We start from the raw sequence: 20,008 nt of genomic DNA, 5'->3' as shown, positions 1-20,008 counted from the left end.
GGCACCAAGGTATTTCATAATCTAATAATTGAAATTCATAGAAAAGAGAAAATCTTAAATGCAGCCAGAGAAAATAACTGCCCTTTAAGTATAGGAGAACAAATATGACAATGGTAGGATATATCTCACGGAAACAATGCAACACAAAAAACAATAGGGCAACATTCTTAATGTGCTGAAAGAAAAAAATGAGTTAACTTAGAATTTTATATACAAAAAAAGCAATATAAAAGTTCATCCACTCATACCAAAGTGTAAAATACATCACTAGCAGATATACACTATCAAAACTGTTAAAGGAAATCATCACACAGAAGAAAAATAATACCAAATTGAAATGTTAACGTGCATAATGGAAAGGAGAGTACTGGAAATAATAAATACGTGGGGATAAATTAAAGATCTTTTAATTAAAAAAACATTTTAAGCAATAACTGTCTGATTTTTACAATAACAACTTATTTGGGATTTAGTAGCATTTGTAAAAGCAAAATATGTAGCAATAATAGCACAAAGGCCAGTAGAGGAGAAATAAAAGGATAATTTAGTGGATACGTAGAAAACTTGAAATCTATTACTTGAGGGTTACTTTAACAAAATACTAGTAGAAGAGCAAATTAAGCGCAAAACAAGGATAAAGAAGAAATGATAATGCTAAGAGCATAAATAATTGATATAGAAAACAGAAAAGCAATGAACAAAGGCAATGAAACCAAATATTACATCTTAGAAAAAAAGAAAAAAGGCGAGAGGACACAAATTGCCAATATCATAATGAGGGAGAATGTATCATGACAGACTGTACAGACATTAAGCAGTATACTCACAAAGTTAACCTATATGACTATACATTCCATAACTTAAAGGAAATGGATCAATTTCTTAAAAGTTGGAAATTACTAAAATCAATTGTAAAAGAAAAACAGTAACTTAATATTTTATATTTAATAAGAGAAATTGAATTTTTAATTAAAATCTTCCTTTAAAGAAATCTTCAGACCCAAGTTGCTTTACTCATTAATGCTACAAAGCATTTAAGAAAGAAGTAATATCAAATCTACACAAAAGTTTTTTAGGAAATAGAAGTGGAGATAATACTTTGCAACTCATTTGAACACTTACTATGTCCAAGGCATTGTTTTGGAAGCTGGTTAATAAAAAAGATGAAAATTTGCTTCCTGTAATACAGAAGCTTACAGTATATGAGGCAAAGAGAAGGAACTCTCCCTCTGCCATACTCTTAGGTCTGCCTGATTGGTTAAGGCAGAGCAAAGCAGATTATTGAGCATTGTATAGACAGTTGAGGATAAAACTCTTTCTCTGTAACATCAGCAGAGGTGAACTTGGCCCACTGGTTTCCCTTTGTCTATCATTGGTACACAAAAATTGACATATTGACCTGGGAGTGGAATACCAAAGTTTGTTTGATCCAAGAGTCCCCAATCTCTACAACAACTCTTTCCTTCTTCTAACAGAAGTCCCACTTGCTCTGTGTTGTTAAGAATAATTTAATATCTCATCTAATGTTTTTATTTGCCTTATTTACTAAGTATTAAGCAAAAGATGGCAGTTGTTTTGTTTACTAAATAATTAGTGCCATAAATTGTACTTCACCACAACCATATATCCACATGGTCGGGGGGTTGATTTTAATCCAACTTTCTATTCCACTACTGCTCAGCTCATAATATGTGAAATAAAATAGCCATTTTAACTACTATAGATTATCACTAGAGTAAAAGGGCACAGTAGTAATCCTTCACATATATCATTCATCCAGCAAATTCAAGAAAATAAGTGTCACAAAATCTACAAGGTAAGGTCCAAATGATAGAGTCATGAGTGAACCTCTTAAGCCTTTCCAGAAAAGTCTGGTCTTCTACCAGACTAGAAAAAACAAACTAATGAAAAACAACAAAACCCAGCAAATTAGGGGTGAGAGGGAATTGCTAAAGAGAAGCCCAATGACAGCATGACAAACGATGACAGACAAGGAGAGTAAAAGAGAAACTATAAAAAGGATATGCAGGAGTTTAACGTGTTTTAATGAGACAGACACAGTATCACAATTATTAGAACACCATTCATTAAATTATGTTTATAATAATGACCCAGTCTTATAACAAAAAGACTTTATTTCTCTACTCCCTGTTTAAAAACTCAAGAGAGTGAATATGGTAGTTCAGAAATATTTTCATCTAAGATGAACACTTATGAAAAGTAAAGTTTTATTGCTCAAAAGAGTATACACTTTAGCTTTCCAGAATGACTGATTTCCCAAAATATCTTAGAAGTGAAAGTATAGTGGCAACTGGGGAATCTTCATAAGTCTTCATACCAAATTATGCAAAACAACTAGGGACTATACAATTAAAGATTAAGCATTTATTTTTATGGCCAAGAAAATTAAAATGCCAAGAAAAAAATGCCTAGAAATATATTATTGCTATTGTCTTTTATTTACTTCAAAACATTTCTAATATTTAATTTATTCAAAAGTGTAGTTATTTGTATTTTCATATATAAAAGCTTCTGAGGAAAACCGGTTGTGTGTGTGTTTTAGATTTTAAACCAGTAATATCAACCCAAAAGTATTTAATTTTAAAATATAGCTTTAATTTGACTTAAAGTTCCTTAAAGTTTAGTTTGATCTAAATTTTAAAAATACAGTGCTAGACTTCCAATTCTGACCAAGATGAAGTAAGCCCACTATAACCTTCTCTCCTGATTATTACAGCTACAATCACTGGACAAAATTTTAAAAGAAACTCCCTCAGAACTCCTAAAAGTAAACAAAAGCAGGCAGATTAAGGATGGCAGTCAGAATTTGAAGTGACCATATATGGGTGAGTTTCCCAGTCTTCCTCCATTTCTCTTAAGACTTTGACCCAAGGCTGGATCCATCTCATGGAACTATGGAGTGGTACATTGCAGGCTAAAACTGCAATAACAGCCGGCAATCCCAACAGTGTGAGAGTAAATCCTGAGTCAGTTTCAGTCTCTGTCTCTCACTTCCACTTTTCTGTCAATGGTGGCTCCAGTTGCAGAGCTATGCTGCAGTGACAATAGAACAACTAAAATAAACTCTAACGGAAACCCTATATTTCTGGCTAGAAGACCAGGAAAAGTGACCCTTGCAGGCTGTACAGTGAGTGGAGAATCATGGAGAGGAAAGAGTTGAGGAAGGGGATCCTTTAATACTGGTCATCAACCTGTAGAAAGCTTAAGCTCATTCTTGAGTTGCTCATGAGTGGAACAGATTCAAAATAGATAGCAAAGGCTTTGGAAATAGAATTGACATTGAAACCACCACCCAAATGGTACTAGTGTGAGGACAGACCCAAAATAACACAGCAAAGGATTTCAAAACTGAAATGACTTGCTGACAGAAGTTAAAAAAAAAAAAAGGATTTGCAGTTGAATCTGACATAGTTGATTGCCTGCTAACTGTATTCTGCCAAATCAATATTCTCAAGAGGATGCCAACAAATAATATTCAAAATACCCAAAATAGAGTTTAAACATACTCAACAGGAGTTGACAACACCTATAATGACCCAGATGTTGGAATTGTATCAAAAGGTGTTAAAACAGTTACTATAACTACCCTCCCTTCGATGAAAATAAACATCTTGAAAAAGAGTAAGCTGTGAGAAGTTCTCAGCAGAGTAATAGAGCCTACAAAATAATACTAAATGGAAATTATAGAGTTGAAAATTCATTATCTGAAATTTTTTAAAGGCACCATCTGTGCTCGGTAGCAGAATGGTGAAGACAGTGGAAACAGTGAACATTAAGATAAATCAACACAAATTATTTAATCTGATGAACAGAGAGGAAAAAAATATGTAGAAATGTGAACAGAACCTCAAGTCCTATGGGATGATGTAAAAATAGTATTCATGTCACCGAAATCCCAGAAGGACAGGAGAGAGATTGTTGTAGAAAAAAACATTTGAAGAAATAATGGCTGAAAACTTCCCAAATTTTACAAAAGATGAAAATTTACAGATTCAAGATCAAGGAGCTTGGAATAATATAAAATCAAATAAAATTATGCCTAGGCACTTAGTAGTCCAACTGCTGAAAGCCAGAGGTAACAAAAAATATTGAAAATAGCCATAGAAAAACAGCATATACATAGGAAAACAAGGATACGAATGACTGAATTTTTCTCATGAGAAATCATGGAGATGTAAAACAGTGGAAAAACATCTTTAAATGAAAAAAAAAAAAAAGTCAACCCAGATTCCTATAGTCCATGAAAATATGTATCAGAAATGATGACATAAAGACATTCTCAGATTTAAAAATCCTAAGAAAAATTTTCACAAACAGATCTATTCTTAAAAATGTTAAAATAAGTTCTTCAGGCTGAATGGAAATGATAGCAGGAGAAAACTTGAGTTTCAGGAGCAAAAAAAGGACCAAACTAAATGGTAAATTCTGGGTAAATATTCTTCTATTTTTGTCTTCTTAAGTTCCTTAAAATATGTATGACAGTTGAAAGTAAAAACGATAACATTGTCTATCAGGGTTTCTAATACATAGAGATGTACTTTGTATGATGACTAAAACACAAAGAGGGTAGGGAAAAGGGACCTAGATAGTTGTCATTGAGGTTGTAAAATATTAACTGTGTAAAAAGAAAAAATGGAAATATACATTGTAATCCTCAAAACAATCACTTAATATATGCAAAAAAATTAGCAAAAAAAAAAATTAAAACAGAATACCAAAAAGTATTCAGAGAGTCCGAAAGAAGTTGGAAAAAAGAGATCAATGTCAGAGGGACAAACAGGAAACAACAAATAAAATGGTATACCTATATCCTACCTTATCAGTAATTACATTAAATGTAGCAGTATAAAGAACCTAATTAAAAGACATCGTCATATTGGATTAAATAACCAAACTATATGTTTTATAAAAGAAATACATTTTATATATAAAGGCATAGGGTAAAATACAATATAGAAAGTGATATACTATGGTACAGCAATCAAAACAAAGCTGTAGTATATATATTGGTGTCTGGCAAAGTAGAATGGAGAGCAAGGACTAGTACCAGGAATAAAGAGAGGCATTACATAACTAAAGAATAAAGGGTCAATTTGCCAAAAAGATGTAACAATACTACATGTGTATGTGCCTAACAACAGATCTTCAAAATACATAAAGCAAAAAGTTGGCTGGGCCTGGTGGCTAACACCAGTAATCCTAGCACTTTGGGAGGCCAAGGAGGGCAGATCACTTGAGGCCAGGAGTTCAAGACCAGCCTGGCCAACATGGTGAAACCCTGTCTCTACTAAAAATACAAAAATTAGCTAGGTGTGTTGATGCATGCCTATAATCCCAGCTACTCAGGAGGCATGATAATTGCTTGAACCCAGGAAATGGAAGTTGCAGAGAGCCAAGTTTATGCCACTGCACTCCAGCCTGTGTGATGGAGTGAGACTATGTTTCAAACAAACAAACAAACAAACACCTAAAGTAAAAACTTCCAGAACTGAAAATAAAAATAGACAAATCCACAGTTATAGATGGAAATTACAGCATTTCTCTTTTAGTAACTGATAGAAAAAGTTGTGAGGAAGTCAGTAAGGATGTAGAAAACTTGGAAGATACTATCAAACAACATGACCTAATTGACTTTTTTAGAAATGACCACCCAACAGCAGAAAATACATTCCTTTCAAGTGTTCATGGAACAGTCACCAAGAGAAATCATTTTCTGAGACATAAAACACAATTTAAAAAAATTTTAAAGAATTGACATGATAAAAGGTATGTTCTCTAATCATAATGAAATTACACTAAAAATTAATAACAGATATCTGGAAATGCCCTAAATATTTTAATTAAACAATAAACAAGAGAAATTGGAAAATATTTTGAACTGAATGGTAATTAAAATATACTTTATCAAAATTTTTAGAATGTAACCAAAGCAATACTTAGAAGTAAATTTAACATTAATTGCTTGTATTTAGAAAAGAAGAAAGGTCTCAGATAAAGAGTATAAGCTTCCATCTCAAGGAACTAGGAAAAGAAACATAAATTAAATCCAAACAAAGCCAAATGAAGAGACTAGTAAATATAAGATCAGATCAACTTCACTGATCATCAGAGAAATACAAATAAAATTGCAGTGAGATACCATTTCACGCCAGTCAAAATGGCTATTTTTAAAAATTCAAAAAATAACAGATATTGGTGAGAATGTGGAGAAGATGAGACACTTACATGCTATTGGTAGGAATGCAAGTAAATTAGTTCAACCTCTGATATAGTATGGCTGTGTCCCCATGAAAATCTCATCTTGAATTACAGTTCCCATAATCCCCATGTGTTGTGGGAGGGACCCTGTGGGAGGCAATTGAATCATGGGGTGGTATCCCGCATGCTATTTTCATGATAGTGAGCAAACTCTCACAAGATCTGATGGTCTTCTAAGGAACTTCCCTCTTCACTTGGTTCTCATTCTTTTCTTTCTTGCCATCATGTGAAGAAGGACATGTTTGCTTCCCCTTCTGTCATGACTGTAAGTTTTGAGGCCTCCCCAGTCATGTGGAATTACGAGTCACTTAAAACTCTTTCATTAATAAATTACCCAGTCTCAAGCAATTCTTTATAGCAGCGTGAGAACAGACTAATACAGTAAATTGGTACTGCAAGTGGGGCACTGCTATAAGGATACCCAAAAATGTGGAAGCAACTTTGGAACTGAGTAACAAGCAGAGGTTAGAACAGTTTGCATGGCTCGAAGAAGATGAGAAAATGTGAGATAATTTGTAACTTCCTAGAGACTTGAAGGGCTCAGAAGACAGAAAGATGTAGGGAAGTTTGGAACTTCCTAGAGACTTGTCAAATGGCTTTGACCAAAATGCTGATAGTGATATGGACAATGAAGTCCAGGCTGAGGTGGTCTCAGATGAAGCTGAGAAACTTGTTGGAAATGGGGGTAAAGGTCGCTCTTGCTATACAAAAAGACTGGTGGTATTTTACCCCTTACCTAAAGATCTGTGAAACTTTGAACTTGAGAGAGATGATTTAGGGTATACGCTGCAAGACATTTCCAAGTGACAAAGCGTTCAAGAGGAAGCAGAGCATAAAAGTTTGGAAAATGTACAGCCTGATGATGCAGTGAAAAAGAAAATTACATTTTCTGGTGAGAAATTCAAGCCAGCTGCAGACATTGGCATAAGTAATGAGGAGCCAAATGCTAATCACCAAGACAATGGAGAAAACGTCTCCAGGACACTTCAGAGGTCTTCACAGCAGCCCATCCATCAGAGGTGCAGGGGCCTACGAAGAAAAAATGGTTTCATGGGTCAGGCCCTGGGCCTTGCTACTTTGTGCAGTCGAGACTTGGTGCCCTGCATTTCAGCCATGGCTAAAAAGAGCCAACATACAGCTCAGGCCATTGCTTCAGGGGGTGCAAAGCCACCTAAACCTTGGTGGCTTACACATGTTGTTGGTCCTGCAGGTGCACGTAAGTCAAGAATTGAGGTTTGGGAACCTCTACCTAGATTTCAGAGGATGTATGAAAATGCCCGGATGTCACTGCAGACATTTGCTTCATGGGTGGAGCCCTCATGGAGAACCTCTGCTAGGGCAATGTGGAAGGGACATGTGGGGTTGGAGCCCCCGCACAGAGTAGAGCTGTGGGAAGAGGACCACTGTCTTCGACACAAGAATGGCCGATCAACCGACACTTTGCACCGTGAGCCTGGAAAAGACATGTACACTTAGCACCAGTCTGTGAAATCAGCTGGGATAGGGGCTGTATCCTGCAAATCCACAAGATTGGAGCTGCCCAAGCCCCTTGAAGCCCATCCCTTGCATCAGCATAAACTGAATTTGGGACATGGAATCAAAGGAGATCATTTTGGAACTTTAAGTTTCAATGACTACCCTGTTGGATTTTGAACTTGCATGGGGCCTATAGCCCATTTATTTTGGCCAATTTCTCCCATTTAGAATGGTGTATTTACCCAATGCCTGTACTCACACTGTATCTAGGAAGTAACTAACTTGCTTTTGATGTTATAAGCTGATAGGTGGAAGTGACTTGCCTTGTCTCAGATGAGACTTTTGACTTGGACTTTTGGGTTAATGCTGGAATGAGTTAAGACCTTGGGGGATTTTTGGAAGGGTATGATTGTGTTTTGAAATGTGAGGACATGAGATTTGGGAGAGACCAGAGATGGAATAATATGGTTTGGCTGTGTCCCCACCAAAATCTCAACTTGAAATATACCTCCCAGAATTCCCACATGTTGTGGAAGGGACTAATGGGAGACAATTGACTCATGGGGGTAGTTTCTCCCATGCTATTCTTATGATAATGAGTAAGTTCTCATGAGATGTTATGGTTTTATAAGGGGCTTCCACTTTTCTTGGCTATCATTATTCTCTTTCCTGCCACCATGTGAATATGAACATGTTTACTTTCCCTTCTGCCATGATTGTAAGTTTCCTGAAGCCTCCCCAGCCATGCAGAACTATTAGTCAATTAAACCTCTTTCCTGTTTAAGTTACCCAGTCTTGGAAAGTTCTTTATAGCAGTATGAGAATGGACTAATACAACCCCTGTGAAAAGCAGTATGGAGATTTCTCAAAAAACTAAAACTAGAACTATTATTTGACCCAGTAATATCACCACTGGGTATCTACCCAAAGAAAAAAATTGTTTTATCTAAAAGATACCTTGACTCATATATATATATTTCAGCTCTATTCATAATAACAAAGACATGGAATCAATCTAAGTGTCTATCAACAGTGGATTAGACAACGAAGATGTGGTACATATAAAACATGAAATACTCCATAGCCATAAATAAGAATGAAATCATATTCTTTGCAACAACATGGATGCAACAACATATTCTTTGCAACAACATGGATGGGATAATGGAGGCCATTATCTCAAGTGGTTAACACAAAAACAGAAAGTCAAATAACACATGTTTTCATTTATAAGTGGAAGTTAAACAATAGGTACATGTGGACATAAAGATGGAAACAATAGATAATGATTACTCCAAAAGTGGGGAGGGAGGGAGGCAGTCAAGATTTGGAAAACTACCTATTGGGTACTATGTTCACTATTTGGGTGATGGGTTCACTAGAAGTGCAAACCCCAGCATCATCCAATATACCCAAGTAAGAAACCTTCATATATACCTCCTGAATCTAAAAGTAAAAAATAATAATAATAATAATAAAATAAAGGTTGAGATTAAATTTAGTGGTCACTGAAATTTAAGAATTAAGAGAAAAAATTGTACAAGCACTTAAAAAGGTGAGAAAAGTCACCTGTAGAGAGGGAAAACAGATGCCAATTTGTTAATAAAATGACAGAAGGCAGAAAACGAGGGTTGCAGACTGTTGTAGGAAAATAAATATGCCCGGTAAATAGAATGGTGGACAAAATCAAACCAAATAACCTCTCAGTGATGTGGAATCTGTGACATCAAAATGAGCACTGGATCCACCATATCTCCTGTGATAAATATTGTGTCCCTTGTACATTGTATCTGGCACATTGAAGGCACTCAATAAATACTTATTGAACAAAAAATAGAGAGTAGAAATCAGTGAAAATGAAGACAGAAAAACAATAGACAAAACTAATGAAACTAAAAGCTAGTTCTTTTAAATGATCAATAACAGTGATCTTTTAAAAGATCAGTAAATAAATGCTAAATAAAGAAGAACAATTTACCAATACCAAGAAGAAAAAAGGTACATCACCCCAGACCCTACAGACAGTAAAACAATAATAATAAACAATAAACTATTAATAAACAACTTTATACCTTTGAATTCAACAACGTAGATGAAATGGAGCAATTCCTTGAAAGACACAAAGTATCAAATCTCACTCAATAATAAATAGAGTATCTGAATACTATTGAAATGTAATTTGTACTTCAAAACATTCCCACAAAGAAAACTCCATGTTCAGATGGTTTTGCTAGTGATTTCTAAGAAAGATTTAAATAAAATTATTAGCAATTCCATGTGATTTCTTCTAGAATACATAAATGAAGGAAATACTTCCTAACTTATTACCCTGGTACTAAAACCAAGTACAGTGCAAGAAAAGAAAACCACATAAAAATATCCCTCACAAAAATAGACTAAAACATTCTTAACCAAATATTTAAACATTTAATCAAATTATATATAAACAGAATAATACATCACTACCAAGTGAGGTTTCCTCCAGGAAGAGAAGGCTGGTTTAACATTTGAAAATCAATCAGCATAATTTACCATTTCAAAAGATTAAGGAATAAAAACTATACAATCATTTCAATAGATGCAAGAAAAAACATTTAATAAAATTCAATATCCATTAGTGGTAACAATAATAATAGTAATAATAAAAACTCAGTTTAATAAACATAAAAGGGAACTTCTTTAGCCTGGTGAGAGGCATGTATGAAAAACCTGTAGTGGGAGTTTCGTCGTCGTCGCCGCAGCCGCCGTCGTGTGTGCCACCATGCCGCCCTACACCGTGGTCTACTTCCCGGTTCGAGGCCGCTGCGCGGCCCTGCGCATGCTGCTGGCAGACCAGGGCCAGAGCTGGAAGGAGGAGGTGGTAACAATGGAGACCTGGCAAGAGGGCTCTCTCAAAGCCTCCTGCCTGTATGGGCAGCTCCCCAAGTTCCAGGACGGAGACCTCACCCTGTACCAGTCCAATACCTTCCTGCGTCACCTGGGCCGCACTCTTGGGCTCTATGGGAAGGACCAGTGGGAGGCAGCCCTGGTGGACATGGTGAATGATGGCGTGGAGGACCTCCGCTGCAAATACCTCTCCCTCATCTATACCAACTACGAGGCGGTCAAGGATGGCTCTGTGAAGGCATTGCCCGGGCAACTGAAGCCTTTTGAGACCCTGCTGTCCCAGAACCAGGGAGGCAAGACCTTCATTGTGGGAGACCAGATCTCCTTCGCTGACTACAACCTGCTGGACTTGCTGCTGATCCATGAGGTCCTGGCCCCCGGCTGCCTGGATGCGTTCCCCCTGCTCTCGGCCTATGTGGCTCGCCTCAGTGCCCGTCCCAAGCTCAAGGCTTTCCTGGACTCCCCTGAGCACGTGAACCTCCCCATCAATGGCAACGGGAAACAGTGAGGGCTGGGGGCACTCTGAGCGGGAGGCAGGGGCTGCTTGCCTCCCTTTCTCCAGGACCAATACAATTTCTAAAAAAAAAAAAAAAAAAAAGAAAAACCTGTAGTGAACATCATACTTAGTGGTGAAAGATTTAACGCTTTCTCTCCAAACTTGAGAATAAGGCAAGAATGTCTACTCTCGTAGCTCTTATTAAAACATCATGCTTATGTACTAGCCAGTTCATTTAGGCGAAGATAGAAAATGAAAGGAATGCATATCAGAAAACAAGAAATAAACTCGTCCCTGTTTGTGGACATGATTGTGTAGAAAGTACCAAACAATCAACTGGAAGTAGTAAGTTACTTTAGCAAAGTTGCAGAATACAACTTCAATATACCAAAATCAATTGTATGTTAATAAACTAGCACTGAACAATTGGAAATGTTAAAAAAAAATACAATTTACAGTAATACCTCCCCCCCAAAAAAAACAGAAAATATTTAGATATTTATTTAACAGAGTATGTACTGGATCTGTTTTCTGAAAACTATAAATCTCTAGGAAAAGAAATCAAACAAGATATAAATAATTAGCAAAAGATAAGCCACAGGTGGAGAAACATTGGAAATCATATTTCTGATGGAGGGTTTGTATCCAGAATATATAATGAACCCTTAATACTCAATAATAAGTAAACAAACAACACAATTAAAAATTATGGGAAATATTTGAGTAAAACACTTCCACAAAGAATTGGTGGATAAGTATACAAAAAGATGTTCAACAACATTTGTTACTAGGCAAATGCAAATTAAAACCACAACAATAATATTCAATTACACACCTAGGTAATGGCTAATTTTAAAAAAAATGACTGTAATAAATGTTGATGAGGAAGTGAAAGAAATGAATCTTTCACTGAATGTTTTTCAGTGCATTTGAGAATACAAATTTGTACAGCCAATTTTGAAAACAGGTTAACAACTTATGAAGTTAAACATATACTTACCTTACCATCCAGAAATTTCATTCCTAGGTATTTACTCAAGAGAAATGAAAACTTACTTGCACACAGAAACCTGTGTACAAATGTTCTTAACAGATTTATTCATAACAGCCAAGAACTCAAAACAGATTCAGTGTCCTTCAGTGGATGAATTAACTGTGGTACATGAATATGATGAAGTACGACTTTAAAAGAAAAAGGGACAAACTACTGATGACACACAGCAACACATATTTATCTCAAATGCTCTATGCTAAATAAAAGAAGCTGGCTGAAAAGTCTACATGTTGATTCCATTTATATGGTAGTCTACAGAAGTCAAAATTATAGAAACAGTGGTTGCCAGGAGCTGGGGTGGCTGGAGGGCTTGCTAATGAAGCAGCAAAGGGAAACTTTTGGGAGTGAAAAAACTTTTCTGTGTCTTGATTTTGGTGATGGTTTGATGACTATATACATTTCTCTTAACTCATAAAGCTGTACATGAAAAAGAGTGAATTTTATTGTATGTAAGTTTAGAAGTGAATAATAACAATGGATAAAAAGTACAATATTAATATAGACATGTTGACCAAAATAAGATATTCAATGTGTTATGTTTAACTTGGCTCAACACTTTGTAAACAAAAACATCAATGGCTTATCCAAAATGCACATTTTTAATATTGGAAAGAATGTGTTATATTTGAATTGATGATGATTTGATGATGATTTATGGACTTGTCCTATTTTTATTTATTTGCTTATTTATTTAGAGACAGGGTTTTGTTCTGTCACCCAGGCTGGAGTGCAGTGGTGCAATCATAGCTCACTGTAACCTCAAACTCCTGGGTTCAAGAGACCCTACCACCTGAACCTCCTGAATAGCTAGATCTACTGGCACGTGCCAACATGCTGCATTAATTAAAATTAAAAAAATAAAAATTGTAGAGATGGGGGTCTCACCATGCTACCCAGGCTGGTTTCAAACTCCTGGTCTCAAAAGATCCTCCTGCCTCAGCCTCCAAATGTGTCATCCCATTTAGAATATCTTGTTTTCCAGTAATGAATAATTATAAGTAAATTTTTTAGTACTTTTCAAATGTTTTAATTAGCGGGGGCATCAGTAAGGCATTGAGCTGGTTTTAAGTATGGCATCGAATCTGTAAGAACAGTGTTACATCATATAGGAATTTATCTCAAATGTTTCCATGTGAAAATATAGCCTTAGCTATCTGAAATACCTAAGGAAGCAGTCATTCTTAGAAGCTGTATGTTTCAGGTACTTCCAAAGCAACAAATCTAAAAAATTATACTCATTGTTCAGCTTGTTTGAATAGAACATACTAAGCATGATTTAATGTTTTCTCAATGTCTTAGAATCTTCATCAAAATACTGAATCTTAAACATGAGTAGAACCTGAAAAATTTCATATCTGAATATGATATGTAAACTTAAGAGCCTAGTTATACTAAAAATATAGGTATATTACAACTATAACATGCTTTACAACTTAAGACAAACGAATTCATATATCATAACGTATTTGTAGCAACCCGAGTGATAGACAAGATGACTTGTACAATCCAACATTTTACAGACTTGGTAATGGGTATTCATGAAAATTAAATGATTTACCAATTATCAGCAATGAAGCTGAGCATAAAACCAAGGTTGTCTTATTCCTATGGGTGGGCATGTGCTGAATGGGTAGCACAATATAGAATATTGGGGGTAAAACTAAATGAATTGTTACTTCAGCACTCAATCCCTTAATTCAGTCACCATCCCCACCACAACCCAACAGACTTCAATTTCCAGGGAACCGATGCTTTGTCATTTTATCTTCCACATAAATAAAAATCCAATTTTAAAAGATATTATTTTTAAAACTCTGTTTATTTTTATTATTTTGTTGCAAATGATTAAGAAACTTGGCTGTGCAGTCATTCAATATCTTGCCACTTCAGAGGCCAAGATAACTAGGGTGGATGAAGGTAATGATAAATTATCTTGCTCAAATGGGGTCATCTAGTTGTTGTAAAGAATGAACTTCCTATAATATAGTAGATCTTTTGAGCAAAGTGGCCTTGCTGCTGTTGTTTCTGAATTTAAAGGGAAAACTAAAAGGTCCCTGCATTGTCTATTGTCAGAATTGCAGTATCCAGAAATCTGTTTAGTACTCAGTCATCTTTATTTGGCTATTGGTATCAATGGGGAAGGACCTGGTGTGTTTTGTAGGTTGATATCACACTTAGATAAATGTAAGAGTTGCAGCCAGCTAATGGGAAAACATGGGGCAGATTTTATCATACTTGGTGATCACTTACATCTTGTACTTTAGACTTTTTGCAGTAGGTACAGCCCTGCAGAGGAGGATCAGAGTTCTGATTGTACATTAATGATTTGAAGTTCACCATTGTCCTCAGAACCCATTTCAAAGTACCTTGCTTCTAAATCCATACCAGCTTCTAAATACCAGAAATATTTCAGGTATTTGACCTCTGTCTTCTGACTCTTCTCCTGACTGCAGCTGAATCATTTAGGAAAAGAAACCCCAAACTGCTCTGAAATCTGGCAGCCATGATAGTTTAAAAAAAAAAATTGCTTTAATGGATATTGTTCTGCTCACTTGTCTACGCATCCTTGAAAATTTCGTTCGGTTTAGGCTTACACATTAGTGCACTGAATGAGATCCCCTTCAGAAAGTCAGTAGAAGTCTTTGCTTCTGATGTTTCAGAGAGAAACTTTACTCTCATGTTTCCTGGTGCTTGCCTACATCTGATTTTCTCTCATCAGATCTCTTAACATTAGATAGGAGATAGATAAGATAGATGCTTGCGTGGGCAAGAAAGAAAGTCAGGTGTACCGACTGCACTGGATGACTGGGTGACTGCTTACTTTCCTTATTAGAGAGCTTTATTGTTCAAAGCATTCAGAGAAAGATGTTATTTCCATGTCAATGTACTTGGTTATTTCCATACACAGTATGCTAGAAAAATTTCTGTATAATTTGGCTTGAAGAGCTTTGTTGTTGCTCTTTTCTTTTTTCTTTTCTTTTCTTTCTTTTTTCTTTTCTTCTTCCCCTTTTCCTTCCTTCCTTCCTTCCTTCCTTCCTTCCTTCCTTCCTTCCTTCCTTCCTTCCTTTCTTTTCTTTTCTTTCCTCTTTTTTCTTTTTTGAGACTGTTTCTGTCACCCAGGCTGGAGTACAGCAGTGTGATTTCAGCTCACTGCAACCTCCACATCCGGGGCTCAAGCAATCCTCCTACCTCAGCCTCCCAAGTAGCTGGGACCAGAGGCTCACACCACCATGCCCAACTAATGTTGCTGTTTTCTTAATTTTGAGGAGACACTTTTCTTGGAAAAGATGTGGTATTTTTTCTGTCAGCTTTTGGGATTAACACGTTTAGTGTGACAGCTTTTAACAAGAACCCAAAATTGACTTAATCTAATCACAAGGATTCTTTATTAAATGCACTACTAGAATTGATCATTTTTAAAGAAGAGTTTGACCTGACTTTTATTCTTTAAATTCACAGAGTTGTATACCTTTAATATTAAACATTTTATCTATTGGCAGGAAAGATAAAACATTTTTCTAACTTATCTTGTCAAATTGTGATGATGTCAATTTAATTAAAAGGTACATAGTTTTAACATGGTTATTTTTAGTAAAATGCACATAATTTAAAATTTTTATGTATATTCTATGTTTATTAAAATAATTATTTTGGGTAGTATTCCCTAAAGCACAGAAATGTTCACAGTCACTAAACCTTCTTTTTTATATTTAAGCTCTAAAGAGAGGTTTTGTTTTAACATATAAGAAGAATCCCTTTATCCAAGAGGAAAAATAGAAGCACCCTTTTGTTCCAGAGCAGAGCTTCTGGCTATAAGACATATGCCAGATGCCTTCCTTGACAAAGAACAGTGAGTGTCCCTGTTGATAATTGATCACATATGGCTACCACCATCTCTGACTTTACTAGCCATAAATATTTATTTCAGTGAAATTACCTTTTTTTACTCCATGTATTAACACTAACCAGATAAAGACTTTCCTCTTTTTTGTTTTGTGTTTTTTTTTTCTTTAAAGTCGGTACATTATCTGAACAAATTCAATAAGTGTTTGCACTATGCATATTTTTAATTGAGAAGCTGTCTCCCTTTAGCACACAAATTATTGCCCACTACTGGAGATTAATTCACTTGCAGAAGTCTTACAGCTTGGAAGCACTGAAATTGCATAAAAAGACATAGGAGTACAAATTCTACACATACCAAATTTTTATTCCAATTTTCAGAGTATCTTCTTTTATTTTTAGATGAATCTACGTTCTGTATTTACTGTAGAACAACAAAGGATTTTACAGCGTTATTATGAAAATGGAATGACAAATCAAAGTAAAAATTGCTTTCAGCTCATATTACAGTGTGCACAGGAGACTAAGCTGGACTTCAGTGTAGTCAGGGTAAGTATTGAGGTCTTACACTCAAATTTAAAGCTTCTTATTACAAGTGATATTTGCTTAATATGAGAAAAATACTCAGGGTATGAAGTCACTAATTTTATAAACGGCTTCACTTCCCTGGTATAACAATACTGTTTTAAAAATAAATAGGACTAATCTTTCAGTTTGTATTTGTTTCTATAAATACCTTAAAACACAGAAACCCTTGCAGTGTAAATATCTTTTAAAATCTTAGCTTTTTAAACTAATACATACATTTAAGATTCATTGTTGATCTTATGCTCTTTAAACCCCAAATTAATGTAGATGTAATCCCCAAAAATGATATCAGTAAAACAGGCATTTATCAAGAGAATACTCTAGGTGACTTATTTTTCATTGTATTTGAATTTTTCATCAGGCATTTGGTCTGCTTTATAAATACTTTCTAAGTAAAATGCATGCATTTTGATGGGTAGGCAAGTAAGGGACAAGGAATCCTAAGGGAATAAATTTTTCTTTATCACAATCATAGTTATTCAGCTGTAAAAGTCAGAGCTGCTACATTCTTGAAAGGTAATGAGAAGGTGATTGAGAGGAGGCAAGAGATAAATCTAACAGAACTGGTCACGGATTTTATTGAATGCATAGGAACTTTTATGTCTGTTTGAAAATGTTACAAATCCTCTTGGTGTGAAACCTTAGTGATTGAAAGATTAGCAACTTTCTCCTACTTGGCATTCATTAGGCTAATTTAGGAAAGAGAAAGGATGTCTGTTCTTAAGTTTATTTTGCTTTCGACATACCTTCAAAGACCCTAAAGATAAGTATATCTTAATAATTATTCAGAATATGTGTTTCTTAAAGACTACAATATTTATTCGCCTTCAAATAGGGAATTATGCCACCAATTCTAGACAAAAATATCCAGGATATCTGTTTCTTTTTTTTTTTGAAACGGAATTTCGCTCTTGTCGCCCAGGCTGGAGTGCAGTGGCGCGATCTCAGCTCTCTGCAGCCTCCACCTCCTGGGTTCAAGTGATTCTCCTGCCTCAGCCTCCCGAGTAGCTGGAATTACAGGTGCCTGCCACCACGCCTGGCTAATTTTTTGCAGTTTTAGTAAAGACGGGGTTTCGCCATGTTGGACAGGTTGGTCTCAAACTCCTGACCTCAGATGAACCGCCTGCCTCGGCTTCCCAAAGTGCTGGGATCACAGGGTGAGCCACCGCGCCTGGTCCAGGATATCTGTTTCTTATTTTCTGAGACCAGTCATCATACTCAGATTTGTTTAAGAACCAGAAATATCTCCTATTTACAGCTCTAAATGGCTTATTTGAAATATCTTTACTAAGCCACAGAGCAAAATGTCTAACTGTATTAGAAAATATAACATAAAAATGTATTATATTTTAAGTTGATGAGATTGCAGTTAACAAGTGCTTCTTTCTTTATCCTGCAGTAATTTCCTCTGCTTTTTTTTTTCTTTTATCTTGTCATTACCTTAAAGTGAAAACCCTTGCCAGGCAGCTGCATTGTGAAAATCTTTCACATTGTGAAATCTTTCATATTTCCAACGTGTTATTGCAATCTTCCCCTCATAACTTACTTTATTGTGATTGAATATTGAGAGTGTTGAAATACAGAGATTTATATTTATGCTCAAAATGGTATGAAAATCTAAAACAAACAATGGGAATGAAATATATAATTTCTTAGCATATAGATTATCAGTAAAATGTTAACATGTTACAAAAAAGTGTAAAAAATGGATTCATTCCCTCCATTCCAATGTAAATTTTACAGAAATTCAGTCTTCCTAATCTAAATCCCAACACAATTTTGATGGCTTTTCCAGTTAAAGGGCAAAAGGAATTTTTTTGTAGACTCATCACTCTACACTCCACCCCCTTCCCCGGATACTTTGCTAGGGTTATATGTTCTACTTGAAAGAGATCTTTATTATTATTAATAAAGTATTCATTGCATTTTTCTTTTAAAAAATCCTTAAGTCCCACTGTATTAAGAACTTGATCTCAATGTAAAGAAAACTTAAAAAGTTAAAACATCAAGCAAAAATAAATATACTGGGGTAAAAAAACAAGAAAACAAAGAAAGAGATACAAAAAAAAGGGAAAGGAGTTTAGAGACAGTGAATTTCAAAGAGAGAACTGAAACATAAATTTATGGACACTAAAGATTAATGACCGAATGACTTTTCTTTCTTTATTTCCTGTGTAATATCACTTTATTAGTTCCTAAACCCAAATTCTCATCATATCAATTTTGTCTGACACATCTTTTAAGATGTAACATAAATGAGAATCACTTACATCTTATAAGCTTTGGTATATTTTGATAATAATTGATAACTGAACAAATTTTAGTAAAACTTAATTCAGCTTTTGGGAAACCTCAGGCAATGTATTTTCTTTATTTTCATTTTAAAAGGAAATATTTCTTATATACCTTCCTATTTATACACTTTCCTACTTTTATCAACTGAGAATGTGGAAAATAATTGAACCCTTACTTTTTGACTCAGGGTTTTCACTATGGAAATCAATTATTATACTGTGCCACAAAATAATAATACTCACAACTTGGTAAGGCATATGGATTTTTTTTTCCTTAAATTAAAGGATGCCAGACTGCTATTTAGTGATTTCTCACATTGCTTCTGTTTTGTGTTCCTTTTCTTTTCCCTTTAGTGAGCAATGTTTAGTGAACAATTTTAGTGTTGGTACTCTCGGGGTGCCTGTCAACAGCAACCTCTATCACTAATATCCCTTCTATTTTGCAATTTCTAATTTGTTGTTGACAGTTGGTTTTAAGGTTAGGTGTTGTAGTGAAGTACATGGATCTCATGACATCTATGTTGGTTGTGTTCTGGACAAGGGAGGTTGCTAGGTTGCTATATAGCTATTTCTCATGTATATGGATATTATTCTACTGCATTTTACTTTTTGATGGGTACATTATATAAATATCTATTAAGCTACATAAGAAACTATATATAATATGCATATGTATGTATAAACTATACAACTTTATAAGTAAGCCATAAATTTGCAATGCACTAAAATCACTCTTAAACTTCCTGAGTTAAGGTAGACATTGCGTGAAGAGAACACAGTAGGTTATGTTGTGTGCGTGTGTTTTTCTTTTTTTAAGTGGCCCAGAGCTGCCCTCCAGATGTCATAGTTCTTGAATTCAAATTTTATAATTTTACTGTGCTTTCCCATTAAATTTTTTAATGTAATGCTTTTATATTTTTGTAAAGATTATGTACAAATACGTTATGCTTCTCACAGATTATTTTTACTTAAAAAGCCATAATGTGGCAACTTATTTTGAATATTTGTAAAATTCAACTTTTAACATTTTAGTTTTAAATATTTCTCTAGTATACAATTTAAAACCTTTTAGTTTTTCTCCCCTGTCTCCTG

General features: G+C 35.0%; 1 protein-coding gene and 1 pseudogene across 4 annotated transcripts in view; both read left to right on the top strand.

The window, feature by feature from the left end:
- Nucleotides 1–20,008, top strand: part of HDX (highly divergent homeobox) — a 198,459-nt gene that overhangs the window by 11,490 nt on the left and 166,961 nt on the right. Inside the window, exons 2-3 of one of the 3 annotated variants that reach the window (XM_011952936.1) lie at nucleotides 2,738–2,846; nucleotides 16,437–16,583. In XM_011952936.1, coding sequence (XP_011808326.1) covers nucleotides 16,437–16,583 — 147 coding nt within the window. In that variant the 5' untranslated portion in view covers nucleotides 2,738–2,846. The remainder of the gene's footprint in view (nucleotides 1–2,737; nucleotides 2,847–16,436; nucleotides 16,584–20,008) is intronic. The other 2 variants (XM_011952935.1, XM_011952937.1) reach the window with 2 other exon arrangements.
- Nucleotides 10,502–11,221, top strand: LOC105519559 (annotated as a pseudogene). Its single transcript, XR_001002988.1, has one exon. The product of XR_001002988.1 is annotated as a glutathione S-transferase P pseudogene (transcript).

Source organism: Colobus angolensis, unplaced genomic scaffold (genome assembly GCF_000951035.1).
Source record: "Colobus angolensis palliatus isolate OR3802 unplaced genomic scaffold, Cang.pa_1.0 Scaffold351, whole genome shotgun sequence".
Classification (NCBI taxonomy): domain Eukaryota; kingdom Metazoa; phylum Chordata; class Mammalia; order Primates; family Cercopithecidae; genus Colobus; species Colobus angolensis.
This window is presented reverse-complemented; position numbering and strand designations above follow the sequence as displayed.